A 23498-nucleotide genomic window follows, 5' to 3' on the forward strand; every position below is an offset into this window, starting at 1 on the left:
AGGGCCCTAGACAAAATGTTTGCGACGCATGGATTCCCAGAGATACTTTGCTCGGACAATGGACCGCCATTTACCGGCAGCCAGTTTGCCCAGTATCTCCAACATAGGGGGGATCCGTCACCGCAGGGTATCCCCGCTGTGGCCTCGAGCGAACGGAGAGGCCGAAAGGATGATGCGTACCTTGAATAAGGTACTGAGGATTTCTGCCAGTGGGGGTGAAGACTTTTTGAAAAAGCTCGTGGAGTTTCTGCGAGAATATCGCAACACGCCTAACCAATCGACAGGGGTTGCCCCTGCGGAGGCGCTGTTCAGGCGTTGAGCTCGGGGAATGATACCAGAAGTAGAGGGCAGGAGACCAGGTGTCATAGACAATGACAAAGTTCGAGAGGAGCGCGCCGTGCGCAATCAGAAGGAGAGCGGGAGACGAGGGCTGCACGACAACGATGTGTGTATCGGTGACTCCGTGTTGGTTCGGAACCGACACCCCGAGGGCAAACTGTCTCTACCATACGAGCCTCGCCCGTGGACGGTCACCCACGTGAAAGGAACTATGGTGACAGCGGCCTGTGACCGCGGCACTGTGACCCGCAATAGGTCTTTCTTCAAAAAAGTGGACACATCACAGATGTCTCCACGGGTTGTCCCCAGTGATGGTAGTATCCAGTTTGTGTTTACCAGTTTTGCGTTGTTAGAGCGCCATATTGTTGAACAGTTTTGTTGATGGAAAAAATAAGGGATGTGACGTCCCAGTCAGTTGTAGCGCATGCGCGAGCCTCGTTCGGGACCCGCGCATGCGCAGGTTAATAAACCGCGTCCGTGCGGGCAGTTGCCGCCGGGACGCCTAGCAGGCAGCATCGCGTCCCGTGTCTCTCTGAGTGTGTGCGTGCATGCGTGCATGTATGCGTGTGAGCCACCCGAGGCACGGGTGGCTATACAGCAATTGGGTCGTAATTCCATATATGTTGCTTGGCACAGAATAGTAATGGGAAACATACCTTGCTTCACCATACCGTAGTTGCTGTCATGGTAAATGGGAGATGTTTAGAAGGGAACTGCGGAAAAAGACACATTTTAATCAAGATGTTTTCCTTTTCACGCTTAAGCTGAATTATACATTTACTCCTTCGTCCAGCTCCCTCTTAAAAGCTCTTACTCAATTGAGGTGAAATGCCCCAAGACGGACTTGTCAAACTACCCTTTCCCAAATCAACATTATGGATTAGGTGGACCACCTAGTGTTTTCTTTATGTTTATGCATGCTTGGTTCTTTCCTTTAATCCCTCTAGGAGTCAACTCCCGCCCTTTGGTTCAATGAACGGTTGCCGACTTTTTTTTGCTGACCTACACTTTCTTTTTAAATGATTGTTCCACTATTTTACCACAAAATGCAGGGAGGAGACCCCCGAACACCTCTTACGACCCCACCTACGCCCAATATAACTTAATTCAATTTACCATCTGCATTTTGTGGCAAAAAAGTGGAAAGCATCTGCCAGATCCTGTGGCCACTGATTCAGAGGAAGATGACAACTTTGGAGACTATATTGCACCAGACCACGCATTGAATGGCATGTGATTCCCCACTTTGGGGTTTGGAAGGTACCCCTCGACTAGCTTCGAGGGCTAATTTCTGCAAGTCCGTAAAGTTCACGCAGTGGCCTGCAATTTTTCAGCACAAACTTCTCTCTCTTCAGAAGAAAACCCTCCAGTTGATGCTATGGATAGAAAGATCAATGTGATCTTAAAACACGCATATTCCTCCACTAATCTTCAGTACTTACCTTCACCTACAAAGCCTATATTTCTCATACATTGGTCAGAGAGTGTCGAAAGTTCTATGAGTGTTTACATTTACATGAAGATGCCTACCCATAATTGGAGATGATGGAATTGCTGAGTAAACTCCTTTTGGATGTCACCTTTGTTGGCCTATGTGCCATTACAGCAGCGTCAGGGGCGACCCAGGCTGGTCATCATCTGGTCTGGATGTATCAATAGAAATTGGATACCACACTAACATCATTGATGTTGCATCTTCCGTTTCAGCGAAGTAAATTGTTCTGTTCTCAGAGGACCTTAACATTATTAATCCCATCAGGACTCCATGCCGCAGGTATATGCTATACAGGTGGGGCCAGCACTTTAACCCAGAAATCCTAACATTCAAAAGCGCTCTCTTCTTCCAGTGGGAGGCCACCTGCGACACTTCCTACCAGTTTGGCAGAAGAAGATTACAGACAATTGGGTCCTCAACATTAGGGCCAGGGTTATACAATTGAATTTTCATCTCCTTCCCCCACTACAGGGTCAATGTTTAATCCTGTCCCTCACTATCCCATCAAGGCTCAAGCAATACAGGAGGGAAACGCCACCCCACTGATGAAGAAGACAGCTGTGCAAGTAAGACTGTATCACCAGCTACTGGGTACATATGCAACATTATTTCCAGTGCAGAAGCCACCAGGGCAATTCCATCTGGTACTGAAGCTAAAGTCCCTGAACTGGTTTGTGACTTGCTACAAATTAAAAATGGTGACTTTGGCATCTATTATTCCGTTGGTCAATCCAGATGACTGGTTGCCATCCCTGGACCTAAGGGATGCTTATTTACATGTCCCAATACTTCCACCAGAGCAGGCATTCCTGAGGTTTGCAATCAGGGATTCACCACTACCAGTTCCTTGTTCTCCCATTCAGACTGGTATCACTTCCCAGGGTTTTTATTTTTTAATAATTATAATTGGTTATTTATAACACACTTAATACCTAAGAGGTTTCGAGCGCAGCCTGTGGTGTTCTGAGTCATCTTGCCTCCAAGACTGAGCTATAATACCTGTGAAAGCCTCACCCCCTGTGATAGGTCTGTGGCATGATCAAGATGTTATTTTGCTTCCATACCGCAATGATTTGCTCACTTCTGCTGTTTCTCTTTTAAAACACACATCGGATGCCCAGACGGTGTGCAAAATCCAGGGAGGACATGGGTTGGTGGTTCAGTCAGGATCATCTTCTCAAAGGAGTTCTCCTAGCTGTCCAAGGAACCTGGGTTTTGACAACAGATGCCAGATGCTTTGGTTAGGGTGTGACTCTGAACACCCCGGTAGTTCAGGCACACTAAGACGGGTTGTCAGGCCATGCGTCCAATTCGATGGAACTCACAGCACTACACAGAGCCTTGCTTCATTTCATCAGGGCACTATGGGGAAAAAGGGTATTAGTCTGAACGCACAACCAGGTTACGAAAGCAATACTGTGTCATCAGGCTTGTCCTCATTGCCGCTCCCTGGGCCTGGTAGATCTACGGATTTTTTAATGGAATGTGAAACTACAATACTGGCTTTGTGAAAGAGTTTCAACTAAACTGACATGGTGACAGAATTCCAACTAAACATAAAGCAATATTCTGCTAAATGAGAATATTGCGTTATGATTACAAACAAAGTTATAGCCATATTTGATTGTAACAAATATAAATTAGTATTCTTGCCTTTCGCTCATTGGTTATCAAGATAAAGGGAATATTTACTGGGAAAACATATCCTCTTCAAAACGGATACCAGATGGCCTCAGCCCATCCCTGCATGTTCTATGTACTCCCCAAATGTGAGTTTCACACCTCTCTAGCATGTGAGGGGGAATCCTTCCTATGATTGTGCTGAATCCATAATAGACCATCTGGAGCCTGTTCAACTCGGGTGATCTGGGCCAGGGAAGAGAACTGCAGGCGGAGCTCTTGGGGATTCAGGACAAAGGAGGATCCAAGGGAGCATGTGAATTCAGGCACATGAACGATCCCTTCCGTCATTTTGAATTCACCCTATATGCTTAGCACCGCAGCAACTCCACTATAAGCAATCCATTCTTGGGATTGCCACACAAGATGGCTGGCATTCCTCTTGGAAGATCTCCCCATTGGGTCTTAGTTGGAGGCTTGGAGGCTTGAAAGCCACCAATGCCATGTCCACATTCTGTAGCTTTGGAGTTGTTGGAAGTACCCTTTCATAATTGTGAAGACACTTGATCCAAAAGGGAGAGAGCAAGCCTTCAGTTGATGGCACTCCTAGGTACTGTTGTGGCGCCCGTGTGCCTTAAACTGTACATAAAATTCAGCCTCGGCTATATGTGTTGAAAGAGCTGCAACTCTGTGAGGTTACCAGGCGAAAATGTCCATCATTCTAAAGTAGAAAGATATTATTCAGTCATGCATCAAGCAGTCCACTCCATGCACCAGCAAACCTTCTGAGCCTCTTGCTACTGCTTCTCCTGTCGCACTGCCTGTGAATGTCGGTTGAGCTGTTTGAAGCAGTCCATGCTGCAGTGAAGCACATTTGAGCCTCTTGCCAACTTCAAGAGAGACGGTTCCTGGGTCACCTGATGGATATGCATTGTACCTGTGCATCATGTGGACTTTTCATACACTAGATAAAGCTTTACAGCACTGTTTAGGATAAAGATCACTGATCTGCGCTTATGTTACCACGTCTCTGAAAAAAGTGAATTTTAGGAAAATGGTGGCGTGCAAGGGGCAGCTCATTTTAAGATAGCAGTATTTTCCGCCTCTTTCCCAACACCTCCCCTTTTGTTCTTATCATGACGGGAAGGTTTGTAACTTATTCATGCATTTGTGTCCCCTGCTGAGGCGCATTGCTCAGGCAGAGACAATCATTAATGAAAAACCATTGCAATTATGCCCTCTATGATCTCCCTGAAGCTCATGCAACTGTGTAATTCACATTTGATGGCACAATTGTGCTTTGGAATCCTTTGGAAGGGCTACATAATCCTATTATAGAAAGAAAGTGACATGAGTAAGCATCCACGGCCCCGGTGTCCGCGACACATTACCTTCCAACAATTTGCTATGCTTCGCCCATACATTACAAAGCTAAACTGCCTGCTCAAGCTATGCTGAGCCTCGGTGAGCAATCTTGCCATTAGTTTATGAGATGATTGCAGAAGAAAAACACTTGCCACTTGTATTTCTCAGGGCCCCCACTGGGGTTGGTGACAGCTGATAAATTAAAATGGAGGCAAAATAACCAATGCAAATGAAAAGGCAATTTGCATGAATTGTGCTCCGCACGGAGGGAGCTAATGGAAGCTCTGCTTTAGCTTCAGCCCACTTGCCTTGTAAACTGTAGATTTCACCAACGCTGTTCTGGCGGGTGATGTGATGCCAATACGCACTCCGGGGAAGAGAGATCGATTTGGACAGCGTCATCGGTTCCGTTAAACTTGTCTGTAGCTGAAACGAAGCATAGCAAACAACAATTAGTGATTGTTCCCCCCACCTTAGGAAGGTTGATTAATGATAGACAATTTTCTTCATTTATTTTGCAGAGTATTCATTCGTAATACATATGCGCAGAGATATAGTATAGGGCCTATTCACAAAAAAGTAACCCTGAAATCCTCATTACTAAAATTGGGTACATGCTATTTTAATCACAACAAAACTCTTCCTCCTGACTTACTCAAAGTAAGTCAGGCATATTTAGTCATTGTAACTCTTGGGGAATCCGATAACCGTCTATAGTTTTTTATCAAGTCAGACACCCATAATAAACATCTTGGCAAAGCTCCTAAACAGCATCTCTCTTTGCTAAATTGATAGCTCGATATTAGTAACAAATATATGAAAACATATTTTTGCCACAAAGTGAGAAATGAGAAGCAATACAAATGCAAGATAAATCCACAAATCCGGTCAGTGTATCTAGTAGAATGTACATAGACACGCAGTACATTATCCAAAGTGATGATAATGCTTTCAGAACAGGAAATGGCAAATTGAGGTAAAAATTAGGCATAGCTGGCAAATCGAACAGCGCATGAAAAAATGCGAAATCATGCAAGTATGCCAATGACAGTGCCAAAGAGGCCCATGCATCCAACAATCACCCCATGTGGGTGAGTGAAGCATAACTAATAAGTCCTATTAGCCCAGAACAATGAGTAATCCTTTGCAAGAGCTGTAAAACAAAGTCAGTTCATTTTGTATTGTATTCATATATCATCCTCATGAACATTTACTGGTAATGCCCATTTTATGTACTGTTATCATTGATTACATTCTAATGCATTGCTATATTTCTCCATATCCGTTTTCTGTCCTATGATCAGCATTGGTGCAAGACTGATGATATACTTTGTTTGCAATGCAAATATTCAGCAAGAAATTGTCATCTACGTGAACGTTGATCGCATACAAGAGTACATATACAAGATCAGAGCAACATGTTTTTCTTGGCAGCTTAATTGTTCAGATTTCAAATGCATTAGTTAAATAAATAACTTGCAACTGTATATTCATATATTTATATTTATTTACCGAATTGTGTTATCCACTACTCATGATCTTGTCATCAATTTGAAACTCAAGGATACATTAGATATAAAAATACATTAAATATGGAGCGAAGTTAGAGTCTACAGTAAGCTGATTTATGGACGGTTCTTCAATAAAATAATCTCTGCTGGAAAAAATGTGCCATGCCATTCGCTGATGACATGATCCTTATATTAGCGAGAGCTCAATCATGCATTTAATTGCTACAAAGCCAAGAGAGTGCATTCAGATCAACAGGTTAAAATCTGACACTCTTGCCAATTTCACTTATGATAAACAAAGAGAACTTTTGCAACTGGCCATTTTAATGGGAAAAGAAAGAAGTTTGCTTGCTAGGTGTACTAATCACCCACAACCATATGGATGTCTAAAGCTGCAATATGCCGAGTAGGTTGAATAGGCACTGGAATAAGGAGGGGATTGCTTTTCTCTGTGAACCAGCATGCCAAAATGCCTTCACATAGAACATGAGGCTCTACTGGTCCAAGACCTCTACTCGTCCACCACCGATCAATTCCACACCCTACTAGCTACATTTATCAACTGCTCAGTAAATACAAACAGGTCTGGGAAACTGAACGTTTTGAGTCAAAACACCAACTAACCTAAAGCTAACAGTGTATTGTGATGATTTCCTTGTATCTATTCACAAATGTCTTTAAATGTTTGTTTATGTGAACTGTTTAGTTCTTTAGATCTCGATAAGTTGAAACCGTGGCTATTCAAACAATAACAATCATTCTGATAAAGCGCACAGGACTGACCCATAAGGTCTATGCTTTAATCTGTGGATGATTGGAGAGTCCAAAGATGAAGATGTTATAGAAAGTGATCTTCTAAGCCAAATCTCTATTAAGTCCTGTCCTTTTGGCTATGCAAAGGGAAACAAGATTGGCTTGTAAATGAGACATTGGGCCTCATTCCGAGGTGGGCGGTAAGGGGTTAATGGCGCCGGTAATGGTGCCGGAGCCTTTAACCCCTTGCCGCCCTATTATGAGTCTGCTCGCGGGACCCGCAAAGGGCGCCTGGTAAAATCAGGTGCCCTTAGCAGGTCCTGCTAGCAGACCAGGGAACTAACAATAGGCCCATTATTAACGGGCCCGTTGTTAGCTCCCTCCTCATTTCCATTGAGCCCTATGGGGCTCGAATGGGAATGGGGATGTACCAGGTCTGGGTTCCTCGAATGAGGAATTACCGGGTCCTCCAAGGTTGGAATGGCCCGGTACGTCCTCATTTGAGGAACCCGGACCCGGTATGCAGTAAGGTGGTAACCATGCCGCAAAATGTGGCATAGTTACCTCCAACCTCGGAATGAGGCCCATTGTCTCAAGTTTTATGAGATACAAGCCTTAAATGACAGGACAGTAGAAGATACAGCAGATTAATTGACATTCATTTCTAACCATGGCAAATTAATAATTGATTATTGCTGTTTCGCATTGGTATATTTGGATTTGTCTAGAGAGTTTTAGGGTCAATGTAAGGGTACAAAGTGATCATGACCCAAAGTGCATATTAAACAGCCTCTACCAGTATTAACTTGCATTCAACAGAGACAAGCAGATCCCCCTCTTTAGGGGGTGGGGGTTATAGGGAATGGTAAAACTGTAAAATGGGCATTTGTCGATCTAGATGTGGTACTCCTGTATTATACAAGGCAATTCTGCCGTACCTAGTGCTCCTCCTTGACCAAGGTAATAGAAAATGAGGGAACGGTTGTGGATATGATGGCAACTAGTCATCTTCTCTTGACCACACACATGTTAGTGACCACAGGAGGCAGAATCAGGTCCTTACAAAATCAAGATATCCATGGTATGACAGTGGGCACAGGCAGAGAGAAAAGTTCCTAAACCAGATGATTTAAATATCTAGAAAATAAGGGCTCTCCTCTCCAGATACATTTACATTGTAGAGGGGGTGCATTGTTGGATAAGAAAAAGAGGCAAACAATATTGAAGACTTGGGGAAAAATTGGTAGTTTCTTTTAAAGTAAATGACGCCTAGCACTTTTGGTCTCTGGTCATGTGGCGATGTGAAAGATTACTCACCTCAGGTGAGGATTAATGTACCAGCACGAGTGTAAATGGACCATTTATCACATTTGTACATCATGCCATGCCATGCAAGATAATTCTAGCTCAGGTAGGGCTCTCAAAGGTCAGAGGGACCACCTAGTGTTGTGGCTTCGAATGGTCTTGAGATTAATCCTATTACATTAGAAGTTTGTAGTGGAATACGTTTGCTGAGGTGTGACAAGTCCCCAGGTTCTGATCAGACACTGCCTGGTTTTATAAGTTAGAAGTTATTTGGGCATCTATTTTTTGTAATATATTTAACTCTATTCTCACGTTCCAGAAATGTATTGTGTCATTGGGTTTGGTGGATATAGTGCCCATTTTCAAAAAGGGTGACAGGTCCGATCCAGGCAATTCTCGACTTATCTGACTCTTGAATGACATGAGTACAATCTTCGGAAAGGTGATCCTCTCAAGGATCCAGAGCTGGATGGACAAAGCCTATGTCCTCTCCCATGTACAGGAAGGATGTATGAGCATGACAGAAATAGCTGACAGGAGCTCAGACAACTGTTGTTGAGGTCAAAGTATGCAGTGCTTTATTAAGGCATTCTATTTTAGACTTTGTCAATTTGAAAACAGCGTTTTCTTTAGTAAATAGAGATATTTTGTGAGAGCCCTTGAGGGCAGAAGGAATGATATCTGCATTAATATAGTTAATCTGGGCTCTTCATGAACATACTAAAGGGCAGTTTAGGTATGGGGGAAGGTCACACATTCCCCATTGAGAAAGGGGTAAGGAAGGAATGTGTCTTGGCCTCAACTCTATTTATTGTATTAATCGATGACCTTGTGGCCTGGCTGCAACAGGTCGGTGCTGATCCTCCAATGATGGGAAATGTGAAGTTCCCCAGTTTCCTTTTTTGCAGTTGATGCAGAACTAATGCCACTGAGAGAGAGCGGGCTGATAAAACTGTGCACTGAAAGTCTTCGAGATCAATGGGTCCAAAACCAACGTGATGGTCTGCTGGTTGTGTCGCCCACCAAGATATACATTACTGGTGGAGGATGACTATCTAAGAAACCTCCTGGCGACTTCAGGAACTTGAAAGTGTCAAACTGAGAAGAGCTAGTTTGCTCCAAACCAAGTTCTGGGCAATGTCCTGCAGTTTAACTAGTAGGTGGTAGGTCATTCAGTATCAGCCCCACTTCAAGCTCACAAGGCTATGGCCTCTTCGAGTATCCTTTTCACAAGTGAGCTTTGGGGACATGGAAATGTGAATAATATTCAGGTAGTAGGTACCAGGTAGCAGAAAATGCATTCCCAGCCTCTTTTTGTAAAACTATGGTGTTTGAGAAATTAGGTCAGATGCAAAGCAGTAGGGAAGTAGCTTTAAGACTGATTCTCTTTGTGCGTTAGTGTGTGGGCAGCTGAGGATGATACGGTTTGTAAAGTCCACTGACAAGAGGTAATGACCAGCAAAGGTGCATAATCCCTGAGATGGCTAGCTCACACAAAGAGACTTAATGATACCTTTGATCTCAGCCATCGATGGGACGTGCCATATTCCATTTGGCCGTTGAATGTTAAAACAATAGAAAGTAATTTACTGGGTGATGATTGCTTGTTTCAGAGCAGAGTGAACTAGTGCAGGTAAATCATAGGTTTCATTTCATTTTAGTTGAAGTGTTTTGAGAGGCATATCTTGATGAAATGAGAACTCTGAAAAGTGTGTCTTGTAGCTCATGTTTTGGTTAGGAGACTTACACCATGGCGATATATCAGGAGCTTAGCTCAGCCCATCAATCTCTGTGGACTGTCTCTGTTCTTGTGAGATGGGGCAGGATATGATGTTCCAATTCTTCTTTCTGTGAAACTATATACGTGCTTTATACAAGTCTAGCTAAGCCACCTTGTGAAGGAAGCCAGTTTAGGGTTTTGCAAACTGCACTTATTTGGGCATATTCTGCAGAGTTGTGGTTCATGCAATTGCTTGTTTTATGTGGAAAGAAGGAGCCGACGGAGGTATCTTATTAAGGATCATGGGCAGCTGAAGTGCGAGATTGACAAAGTGATTTTGGCTTCCTCTTCCAGGCTAACCCATCGCTAGGGAATGTACTTGTACTGATCATGATTTAATAATTATTTTATTATTTGTCTCTAAAAACCTTTTATATTTTTAGTTGGATGCTGTTTTAGGCTGAATATTTATGTAGGTGTTTTAGAATGGTGATTTGCAGTCAAATAAATTGACTGAGACCTAAGCTTCATTCCATCCCCACGCATTGTGCGTGTGAGCTGCAGAGTGGAGGAGGAAATAAAGAGATGTGCTCAGCAGACCAGTAAACTGGGATTCTGAAGACCCCTTTCTTCTATGTATCTCACTGAAAAAGTGTCAGGCAGATTCTGAAAGTGTCAGGGAGTGGCAAACCTCCATAAACGAAGTGCACAAATGGAGTGAGAAAAGGCGTTTGAATGTATCTATGATGCACACATGTAATTGATTTTTGGGAATTTAGGTCATCTTTTTTGGGTGTGTTGGGAAATTGGAAAAGTTTGAACTTCGCACGCCATATCACTGATGGGGGGAGGGACACGTCACCATCGTAATTTCTGTCACTTTCGTAAATTTCTACAAATATTACAATATTTATGGTAAATGGGATAAGTGTTACATTGAGGTTACTTTGTGTTATTTTGTGTGGAGGTTTTACATTTGTAGATTTGCATACGTGCAGAAACATAACGATGAAACATTGTTGCACAGAATGGTGCTCATGATGGGAGATCATAATAGGTATAAAATGCACACATAATGGTATACATGTATGGGAAGGGTTTTTCGAATTTAGTAAAGGATTTGAAATATATGAGGTGGGATTGCTATGTGGATCATGCAGCGGTCGAAGTGGGTGGGAGCGGTGCTCCTATACTTCTTTTAAATGAGTTTTACCGTTCCTATACTTTTATTTTAAAAAGAAACCATTCTGGAACGGTTTTGTTTTAAAATAAAAGTGTAGGAAGAAGTTGAAACCTGCACTTTCAGAGCACTGCACGTGCCCTTAAACAGCAATTGTATGGGTGTTGGGGTTTGCATTGTGCATGGGAGGGGGTATGGCAATGGGGTTTGTGGGGAGCGGTGCAGGCCAGTAGGGAACATAGTTCCACTACTTCTTTTAGTACACTTCGACCACTGGGATCATGGGTCTCCGCATTGTGGATTAATCAGAAGGGTGTTTTCGCCATCATGACAAAGGTTTGCAAAGGCCTCATCAGCAGTTGGTGAACAGGAATTTCAAGTTGATCAATGTGGTAGCTGTGGTCAGTTTGCAGATGGCTCAAGTGATGGAGGGCAAGGGAAGATATGATCTCTGGTGAACTGGAGAGATAATTGTTGTAAGAGATAGGCATCTGGTGAATTCATGGGGTTGTTTGAAGCAGGTGGCTTCTCCTAGGGCAGAGACCAGTAGTAATACATTTTAGGAGAACAATTGTATTGTCAGAGAGTGGGCAGAACTCATGTGAATAGAAAAAGGTCAGCCGCATAGAAGTAATACAAATCGAACACCAGACAAGTCTGGGCAATGCAATTAGCAAACATGAATTAGTCAAAAGGGAATCTACGTGGCCTTCTCTTGTCTTCATGTCCTTAGGTGTTTTTGGGGTAGGTCTGTGTGCGTCATTGATAGTAATTCTGTTGTTGTGTAACTAAGAGGCGAGGCTGCCACCAAATATGGAGAGGCCTATGGGAATGGGTGTGTTAAAAATGTAAACCTTGTAATAAAAGGTTTTTAGGGTATTGTGTTATACTGTCTGTGTCCAATGAACTGTGTGGGTTTTAGATTTCTCTATACAGGACAACTCATCATGTTTGGGGGGATGACTTTGTAGCGCTATCTGGGGGAGTGTATTAACTGTTGCAAATTGTATATAATGTGTGTTCTTTGTATGGTTCAGAGAGGCCAGGATTAGTTTGACTCTTAGATGTTATCCAAGCCCCCTCCCGGCCATTGTACAATAAACCTGCTTTATGGACAAAAGGCGCACTCAACTCATTTTAGAGGTGGGACTAAATTGTGTAAAGGGGCGGAGCAAAAGGTCCACGCTTACAATTTTACGAGCCAGGCAGGAGCCTTACGCTCTCTGAAAATATTGAGGGTCTCCAGTTCGTCCAGCTCGACTGAGGTCCTTCACTGCAGGGACCAGCTTGTGCACGAAAAAGAAGCAGTTTTTAGGCACCACTAGGCCTGTCTGGTCCCCGCGGCAGAAGTTCTGCAGCCCAGCTGTGAAGCAGAACCGATTTGCGGAGCACCAGTTCGGAGCACTTCGAGGTTTCGACATCCACATAAGTGCATCTTTGTCAGGTAAACCAAGTGGGTGTAATAGAAGAAAAAGGAAACAGGGTTTTTAGGTAGGGCAAGAAATGTATGTGTGGGATTAGAAGAAACTATGCAGGTTGAAGAGTGAATGTGTTTAGGAAGTGAATGAATTATTTTATGTTGTTAAAACATTTATTTTAATTATTTAGTTTGTTATTGTAGAGGAGTAGACTTTCAGTGCAGTGTGTTACTCGTGGGGATAAGCTCGATACGGTTGACCGTACTCTGTTTTCTTACTGCTACAAGATGGAGCAACGCTCTTCCTAGTACAGCAAAGACCCTTTTCAGTTTCCATCTTCCTAATACTTCACTAAAATGGCGCCGCACATTCAGCGTGTCCACCGTCTCCTAGGCGACTCTTGCGCTAGAGACTCGGAATGCTGTGACTCGAGTATAAACGTCTTCCATCCATCAATAAGGTAAAATACAGGCAAGCATTGCTATTTTCTTAAATGGGTCGATGCTCTTTGTCTTTTATTTAACACAATCACTTTCGTTCAGATTATTTCGTAGATTGCACACGGCTCGTGAGCTTCCTAAGATCCATACCGATGGCGCTTTTGACGCCGATCAGACATCCATTGAAGGAACTACCGCTGCATTCCTGGGACTCGCTACCATGAGGTATTATTGAGCCCCGGGCAGCACTATAGCTTGTGTCTAACTGTTCATCTTGGGATATTACCATCTGCAGAACGAATACCCACATGATGATCATTAGTATCCATAGTTTTCCCTTCATTGATTCTTTTCTGTTCTTTCTACTCTCACTTATTTTTGAATAGATTGTCACCCATAAACCGGGTTGAGGCACTGTGACAGTACCGCAGAGTCTATGGTGTCTTAACAGCTAGCACCATCTGTACTTCTCCTCTAACTCAATTCCATAAGAGGTAACCTCTCATACAATTTCAGTTCCCATTTTTATTCTAGATAGACACCTGCATCTTTCTAACTGTGGTACCATATAGATATAGTCGATTTAGATGTATCAGTCCTCAAGTAAATAACGAGTTACCCAATGGGTTTTAAATACTGCTTAACTTTCACTTTATAGCAACCTACCCTTCCATTGACAGATTACGCCCCACATAGCGAATTAGTGGTTCGAAACTGGATGGGACATTGCCTTCCTTATCGTGGGTGAACCTGATATACCGTCACACAGCATTAAGACGATTGATGAGGTATTTCTATACATTTTTACATATCTTGACATACCCTGTATTTATTCTGAGTGGTTCTCGAGTCATTCGCTCTCATTTTATATTAACAACACGTTCTAAGAACTGACGCTCAGGGAGACATCTAAGTAGCACATTTGTTTGCAACATGTAGTTACTTGAGTGCTAATAAATTATGCTTTCTTATTGGAAAGCTGGCAGCCTTTCTGTTTTGGAACGTTGCTGGTTTTCTAGGGTTTAACAATGTCAACCTATCCCAGATCGTGAAATAGATTGATTAGAATACCTATTCTGTTGCTCACTGAATTCTAATTCTTTTGTACTTAGACTCAGCTGCTACATGTCTGAACTCTATATCTGCAACTATTGGAATTATGTACTAATAACTGCAACAACTTATCCGACTTTTTCTTGTCCTTTTCTTTCTCCTAACCAACAGTCCATTTAGGCCCTTTCTGAAGAGGAGGGAATCCTCAAAACCCCTCGGCCGATCTATATTGGACATTATTATTTGTACACTGTGTTTCTCCTCACATCTATTATGCTTGAAATAAAAAAAAATTTCTTAAAGAAATATTGTGTCTCATAACCCATTGTGGTATCAAGTTATAAATTCTATTTGTTGGACTTTTGAATATCTATATGTTTAACCGCCGTTTGGGCACATGTAGAAAGTGTGCAGGGGATGGGAGGATCCCAAATTTGGGTTCTCTTCTTTTTTCATCATTAAGTAGGGCTTTGTGCCAAGGCCTTTTTTCCTCCCCTGCACCTCAAAACGTTTATAACCAGTTTAAACTAGGTTTGAAAAGATATCTCCTCTCAGTTCTTTCTTGAGATAGTAGGTATGCACTGCTTAACGCATCTTTCTGTTTCAATAGGCTCGATACCTTTCAAGTTGCTTGTCTGGTTGGCTGGAGCCCTCACTTTAGAGTCAGGTGGCACCTTATGGTTAGACCACCCATAGATACCTTTCTCAGGCATATCTTGGTAAAGCCTTACTTGTACTAATTGTGCAGGTGGACCATCACCTTGAGTTTCTTGGTTAATCTAACGTAGCTTGGGTCTCCTCTGGTAGTTTCTTGGAAGATGGCTCTGTAGTAGAAAGGGCCATACTAGTGAAAAGAGAAAGAGATACAGTGGTGTTGTAGTGGAAAACATTATGCTCCTTCTATACTCGAGTGAAGGTGAAATCGCAAAGGAATGGAAAGATTTTGTTCTGGCGTGTTTTAATAAGAGGTTGTCTTTTGTACGTAGTTGAAAAATACATAGTTATTGAGGCGGTAATTATATAGCAGCAAGTACGGAGAGTGAGTGTGGGGAAAATCTCCTAAGGGACAGAAAAGGAATTTTTGGGTAGTCATTTTTGTATGAACGTGTTGGGGTTTTCTTTAATAATATTGGGATTTTGGGGATTTCTATGGAAAAACGGAAACTCCATTGCATCATTTATGCCAAGTGCTCCATGGACATAAAATACAATTTTTGAAATATCTTCGGGAATGGTTGAAGAAAATGAATGACAAGATGTCTAACCCGTGGCCTTGTGAGGGGTCCTATGATAAGGATATATTGGAAAATCTTAGGGACCAAACATAAGGAATTGATAATGGACAATAGACTGAATATCTTGGCACTATGGAGGTTATGGTATGGTAGGTATGGTAATGTTTATTTATATAGTGCCTATACAAAGGCATGGTTATATGAGAAGGGCGGGAAGGCTCAGGAGGTAGTGGCTATGGAAGAAGAGACAAGGGAGGAAGGTGTAGGATTTTTTTCCCCATATGGATGCTATCCTTTGTCACCTGCAGAAGGATATACAAATCCAGAGTTTGAACCTCCATCTTCTCCAGTGACTACTCCCGGGTTACAAGATGGTCAGGGGTAACACCTCTGTTTGCACCAATTTTCGAGAGACAGGAATATGAGGGAAGCAGTAGGGTAACGCCTTCTTTAGTAAAGGTTGTTGGAGGGCCCAAAGGGAAGAGAAAAGAAGAAAAGTCTATCTTAAGGATAAATCAGCGTTGACCTTGGGATCAGAAGAGCCAGAGTGAGAGAGGATTGTAAGGAGCAGGCATGAAGAAGAGTCAGCAAGGGCAGAATTGCCTCCCGGTTCCAGGATAGAGGTTAGATTATGGAGATTAGTGGAAAGGCCAGAACAGCAGACTAGGGAAGAAGTGGCAAGGTTATTAGGTAGCGAAGTGGCATTGGTACATGTGAATAGGAGTAAAAAACATGAAGACGAGTACAGGGAAACACAGGAAGCTGAGGAAGGAAGATGGAGACATGGTCAGATTCTCGTACGGCTTGATAAATCTGTCATAAAGACAGTAAGTATGGACATGGAAAGAGAGAGCACCGCTATAGATACAGAGTTAGAACAAAGGGGAAGAGAGGCAGCCTGCTCCAGCAGCCCCGAGGGTGTGATTGACCGCCACTAAAGGATCAGGGATGTGATAGAAGTGACAGAGGAGGAAAAGGAGGATGACTGGGAGTCAGACAACGAGCAAGGAGGACAGGAAACAGAGGCTGCGCCTCCCGCTCTAGGAAGTACTCTGCAAAGTATGGGGTCTTCAGACAGACAGGAGCCTGCATGGCCATAGGGAGAGGGTGATGACAGCTACAGGAAGCCCTATAAAACAAAAGTGACTCAATACCCACTACTCCAGAAGGGTCAGGGGAGGGCGTATTATGTCCCATGGTCACACATGGACCGGAATAACTTAATGAAGACGCTTCCTTCGCTCACTGCAGCCCGCCAGTGTCATGTTGGCAATTGGGGACATGAAAAACCTTTTCATGGCCTGGATGGGTGAACGGGTAGATGAGATGGGGAAGAAAGCGGTCTATCCGAGAATTCAATTGGACATGAATACCCACGGTGGAGCGTCTTTCAATAATTATAGGGCACAATTTTGCGGAGTGCTGACGATAATGTATCCTGATACGCCAGACATAAATTCAATTATGGCAAACACAATGAAGTTAGATGAGGATCCCACTGCCCACATTCAATTTATTTCGGGAGATGTGGAGAGCAGTGACAGGAGAAGGATGGGACAAAAATGTGGCCGTTTGTATCACATGTTGAAAAAGGGACTAAGAAGTACAGCATGACCTAGACAAGGTTGTAGGTATGTAGGCGAAGAGTTGGCATTAGATACAGGAGCACAATGTGTAAAATGGACCAGGAAAAGGAAAAGGAGAGTACGGACCAGGCACAAAAGGCTGAGGCCAAGCTGGTGCAGAAAAAACTAGCAAAGATTTCTTTAGAAGGGGCAATGATAACCAGCCCCATAGAGGTACAGCATGGACAGTTGGGACAACTAAGAAAAATAGACTCTGGAATGGGACAAGCATGGACAGCAGGTATGTACCTGGACCAAGACCAATGAGAGGATTTCCGTAGGGGAGGATTTTCGCAAAGCATCGGGTAATTCGCCGGATTTTGATTTGATTTTATTTATACCGCACACAACTGACCCTGAGGCTTAAGGGTGCCGACATAAAAACAAATAGAGAGAATAATAGGCCAAATGCTAAACACAAAATCTAGACAATATCAAAAAACATAATAAAAAAACAACTTTTATAAAGAAACATGCAAACAAATAAAATAGATCAATTCAAGACAATTCTTAACTTGGTGGATGAGGGCAAGTCCTGCAGTTTTGTAATCCTATTCAAAAACATAGGTAAGCTGCTGAGACCACAACCTATAATAATATAGTCCGTGCTGTCGGTGGAACACCAGTTGTTAATATGAGTTCTACAGAGGACTTTCAAGTAATGATAATGTTTCTAGAGTCCAGAACAAACCTCTGTAGGTTAGGGTCCATAATCTTAGCCATTGTTCCTTTTTTTGTCGATATCCTTAGAGGGGATTGTGGGGGCAATGAAATAACTGGCTTGGAACGAGGCAGAGTGCCTTCCAATAGAATTTCACCCACTGGGCAAAGAGCAGGGAGAGCTACCTTCGCCTGCAAGGGCAGACCTTTTTGGGAGAACTCTGTGGGGTCTGTTTGACAGCCCTGATGAGACCCCTTCTGAGAAAGAAGAGTTTGGGAGGTCTTTTCCGTTCCTTTCGACTAGGCTTCTGAAAAACGGACTGATGTGGCATAGGCATTTTTTGACCTACGGGGACCATCTAAGACTGAAGTTCTTCGAAGTTTGAGCATGCCACAAGGTCCCGCAGCACGTGTTCTTTAAGAATCAGCCAATTTTCTGTTGCCTTGGTGTGCCCTCAACACCTATCAGTTTTTTCTACAGTTTCTCCTCCTGAGTGTTCCCCTTTATTTAATGGCTGAGCTAACAGAGTCTGGGCTCCCAAAGGTTCGTTAACCTCTAATAACGCCTCTATTTTGGGGGGTATGGAGGAATGTATGGAGTGCAGTGTTGGGTGTGTGGAAGAATGGGGCTTGCATCACAGGATTGTTGAAGTCGACCACAATATTTTAACACGTCCCCTCCAGATGAATGCCCAACTATCGCCCTATGCAACAAACTCTGTGCCATTGCAGCAAGTACAGGTTAATCAGAACCGGGGAGCTGGAATGACACAGACTCATGCCTGATCATGTCAGCACAGGCAGCAGTACAGGCTTGGGAAAATAATCCTCTACCGAATGGGACAGTAAACCATTACACTGGAGCAAGTGTACTCAGAGGAAACCCTTTTTCGCATCCTGGTGCTCAAATATATCAGGAATAGGCCAGCCCACAGGTATCTCTGACGTGTCCAATTCTACCAGCTACTACAGATCCGGAAGAGGAACCCTGGATAGGTGTAAAGGTAGGTAAACAGGGATTTTCTTTCATGATTGACACTGGGGCCACGAAATCCTGCATTAAAGAAGGTGGATTTCCCTTATCAGGCAAAGCAATGGACATGCAGGGATGTTCTTGGGCTGTCCTATTGGTTCCATATACTGAAGATTTGCATATCAAGGTAGGTCATCAAATTCTATCTGCTCCCTTGTTATACTGCAAAGATACTCCAATGAACCTTTTGTGAAGGGACCTCCTGAGCAAGCTTAATATGTTGATCATGTTTTTAAGGGCTTCATAATATGCTCAACTCCAGGATTGTACCCATTAAGAGAAGCAACACTGCTGCCCGTGTATTGCCACAACAGCACGATTAGGGGGGGTGCCAATACATTCTGCATTATTCTTGTATGGCATAATGATAGTGTTAAATTGGGTACCTGGAATAAGAAATCGGACATGGCGGAAACCCCTAGAATTTGTGTTCCGGTCTGACGGGTCAGGAGATAACACCAGGGACTATTGTTACCATTCTTTTAGAAGCCATGGTTGTGAAGAAGGACAGGGTGGTTCTTTCCGGTACATGTGGAAGGAGGTGAATGGCACACAGTGTTGTGCATTGATCCACCCTCCTCATTAAGAGACATGTCTGATGAGCAATTGTTGGAGGACGCGGAAGACGCTGCTGAAATGGTTTTTGAGATTGGGGTGCCTTGTCAGGTAATGGTGGAGCAAAGGGAGCTACCACAGACTATAATAATCATGAGAAAAACATTTTCATACTGGAAGGAGGATTTAGAGAACGTGCCGAACCACTTATGTACTTGCAATCCCCAAGATGTGTGGCTATTGAAAAGTGTAGGGGCAGTGCAAATAAAATTAAAACAACGAGCAATTTTACTAGGGTTTAGGCAATACCCCATGTCTAAGGATGCAGATGAAGGGATTTTTTAGACCATTATGGCGTTGTTGAAGCAAGGCATTATACAACCTTCCTTGTCCCCGTCTATCATGGCCATTTACCCTGTGAAGAAGGCAAAGGGGACTAGTTGGAGGATGGTACAGTATTTGCGATCTCTAAAGAACATTGTTGAAGCCGAATTTCTGGTTGTACCAAATCCTGCTAGCATTCTCTGTAACATCCCCACTGGGTTGACGCACTTCACAGTTATTAATTTGTAAAATGCCTTTTTCTCTGTTCCTTTGCAACCTGATTCCCAGTACCTCACAGCATTTACCTATCGTGGACAGAGATTTGAAAACACAAGGTTATTCCAGGGGTACTGTGAATCTTCAAGTGTTTTTAACAGAGATATTCAGATGAATTTGGGGAACTTAGAAATATCCAGTACTGTAATTCAGTACATGAACGATTTACTTGTTTGTAGTGCTTCAGAGGAACAGTGTAGAGGAGACTCAGCCAGACTCCTCACCCTGCTCGTGGAGAAGGGGTACAAAGTGGACAAAGAAAAACTGCAATATTGTCAAACAGAAGTAGTGTATTTGGGAAAGATACTATCATCCCCAGGGAGAAGGATAATGCCTGAGAGAGCCACCACAGTACAGAACACTCATCAACCAACTACTGTAAAACAGATGCAACCATTTTTGGGGCTCTGTAACTATTGTAGGTCTTCGATTTTAAACTACTCTAGTTTCACGAGGTCCCTGCTGCAAGCTCTCAACGAAGCACAGAAAGAGAAGATTCTGATCAAGTGGTCAGATGAAATGAGAACTTGTTTTCAGGAGCTCAAGACTGCGATCAGTAATGCTCCAGTTTTGACGACTCCAGATTATCAAAAGCCATTTTTTCTTTTTTTTCACATACAGATGGGAAGATAATGGCAGCAGTCCTAACAGAGAAAACATCATTAGGTCACAATTCCTTGGCCTATTATAGTGGGTTTTTAGACTCATTTATAGAGGGTCAGCTTCCGTGTGAGAAATTTCTTACAACAACAGTCTTGGCAATTCAAAAGTCCTCAGCCATTACTATGGGCTGCCTGGTGACACTGTACGTGGATCATGCAGTCGCAATCAACTTTGACTACTCAGAGAATTTCTTGGTACGAGGTTAATTTGTGAAATGCTTCTGTATGACCAGTGTGGTGTCACATAGTAAAACCAGTGACTTTTTGGGCTGACCCAGAGTAGCGTGGTGATGATATTCATGATTGTGAAGATGCTTTGGAGACAAGGGGAACACTTTTTGTTGATGGATCATCAATGATTGATAAGGGCACTGGTGAGAGATATACAGGAGCAGCAGCTGTAAGTCTTGTGGGTGGTGAGTACCAGGTAGAGGTGGAAAAGCGATTGCCGTCACAGTACTCTGTGCAAGTAGTCGAGATGGTGGCACTTATATTATGCTGGAAATGAGTAAGGGGAAGACAGTCACTATCTACCCCAACTGATTTATCTAGATGGCAGAGAAGAGAATTTAGAAGATTTGATGGGACCCCTGTCCAGCATGCTGTGCTGCTTTGATGATTAATTGATGCACTAACATTGCTTGTGGAGTTAGGGGTTGTTAAATGCGCTGTGCATACTAGTAAAACTGATTTTGCAGCACTTGGTAACGATGGGCGGACCGATCAGCAAGGGCTGCGTCTTATTTGCCCCTCCCAGATATTCCAAAAATTTAAATGATGTTGCAACGGGTACAATTGCTGGTCCCATATACTGCAGTCCCCTTTTTACAAATTATTGAACTGCAGGGAAAAGCTCCACAGGAGGAAAAGAGCAATGGGCGAAGAGGGGGTATACTCTCTCACAGATTTGTTATGGAGGCAGGACCTGACAGGGAAGATAGTGATGCCCATAGAGTTGCTTCTTGTGGCTTTGGAGGAACTGCATTTCCCGGCACATACTCCTCGGTGACAAATTGCAGTGGAACTTCAGGAGGATTGGTTTATGCCCAACCTCTCTGAGCAGCTGAGTAAATTAATTGGTAATTGCACACTCTGTAAATAATTCAATACAGGAAATAACATGAGGGCGGTAAGAGGGTTTATACCCAGACCTTCAGGTCCTTTTAAGGAATGACTTGTTGATTTCATTGATATGGTACAAAGGTGCGGCACCTTTTGTTATTTAATCGTGGTTGGGTGTCCATCTTCTTGATGGCTTCAGGCTGGACCCTGCGTGCACCCTGATGTCAAATAAGCAGCCAGATTCTTGGTAAGGTAGGTATTTCCACGGTGGGGTATTTGTGAAGTGTTAAGGTCTGATAATGGGACTCACTTCTTTAATGCTTTGTTCACTAAAATGACTTCACTTGTGGGGATACGGTATAGGTTGTGCTCAGTGTACCGCCCTCAGGCCAATGGCTTGTTAAAAAATCAATTGTCAAAAATGTGCTCTGAGTTGCATAAGTCATGGCTGTACTGCCTTCCCTTACCACTATTTTGTTTACGGAATGAGCCTGGAAAAGATCACCACCATAGTCCCCATGAGGTGGTGACGGGTCATAGAATGTTTACACCTCTCTCACCCGCACGCATAGGTACTGATTCTCATAAATCAGCATACATTCTGGGAAATTAATTTGGGGACTATCTTAAGGCTTTAACCAAGAGTGTTAGAATTGCATCCTCACAGGTTACTGTATCTCATTAGCAAAACAAGATTGAAGGCGGCGTGGGACCAAACAAGGATCAGCATCTGTTGTTACTGCCCAGGGAGAGGGTCTTTGTTCGCTCTTTTGTCTTTGGTTGGAACGACAGTCAATTCCAATAACCCCATAAGGTCATCTTCTCCACTCTTAGGCTGTGAGAGTGGACAGCGTTAAACCTTGTGTACATCTCCATGATGTTCAGAGGTACACCGGTACACCACCACTGTGGCCTGAGGAACAGGAGTCGACTTATAATTAAGTTAAGTAGAATCTAAAGAGTCACGGTTCATTCCAGCTGACAGGGGGGGAGAGCGTATGAAAAGTAAGGATTGTTTTAATAAATTGTCTTTTTTATAAATGGTCTTAAAATGTAGACTTGTTTTAGGAGGAATGGGTTGTAGGTGGACAATGTGTTCAGCAATTTATAGAGTTCTTTTCTTTTTTCTTTTTAGGTCCTATGTGTTGGACAAACAAGGTGTACAGGTGGAGGAAACATTGGGACATTTGGGTACAATGGACACACTATTGGAAATGCAACACAGTTTCAAAATTGATTTTGCATATGATGATTCTGATGGGGCTTTAGAAATTGTAAATGAAGCATACAGTTTTGCAGCTGATAATGTATGGTATCAGCGCATGAAGAGAGTGGGAAAGGAGAGTAACTGAGTCATGTTACATTTGCTCCCTCATTCCCCATGCCTCTGGTATTCTAAGATTATTTATTCCCTTTGAGGTAGATGTGGCAGATGCACGTTGTATGGTGCACCTAGCCCTATGCAGGGTTTGAGGGCAGTGTTAGGGGCAATCTGTAGCAGCTTATGTCCTTCCGATCGATGAAGAATGTTCAAATTCATCCTGGGAAGATCATAAAGATGTTCGTTGTAGGCAAAGAGTGCAGCTTAACCTTCAGGGTCTGATACTCGCAAACAACAAATGAGGGCAAGGCGTAATGAGTTTCAAGGCTGGAGAGATGGCGGGACTCTCTGAAGAAGGGGTGGCACAAACACATTTGCCATGTGGAAAAGTTTGGAGAAAATATGTGAATTTCTTGACATGGCTCAAGGAGCCTGAGAAACCTGTTAAGATCAGTTTTTGTGTTTTAAGGGCAGTGGCCCGGTGCCTGTGGGCACAAATCAAAACTGCGGTACCACTCTGAGTATTCCTGATTTGGCTGGAGGTAA

At 43.2% G+C, this 23498-nt stretch overlaps 1 protein-coding gene across 1 annotated transcript in view; it reads right to left on the reverse strand.

Moving 5' to 3' along the window:
* The window catches only part of DOK6 (docking protein 6), a 2936428-nt gene that overhangs the window by 613920 nt on the left and 2299010 nt on the right, over nt 1-23498 (reverse strand). The window contains exon 7 of the mRNA XM_069620782.1: nt 5128-5245. Coding sequence (XP_069476883.1) covers nt 5128-5245 — 118 coding nt within the window. The remainder of the gene's footprint in view (nt 1-5127; nt 5246-23498) is intronic.

Source organism: Ambystoma mexicanum, chromosome 5q (genome assembly GCF_040938575.1).
Source record: "Ambystoma mexicanum isolate Mex_15411 chromosome 5q, UKY_AmexF1_1, whole genome shotgun sequence".
Lineage (NCBI taxonomy): Eukaryota > Metazoa > Chordata > Amphibia > Caudata > Ambystomatidae > Ambystoma > Ambystoma mexicanum.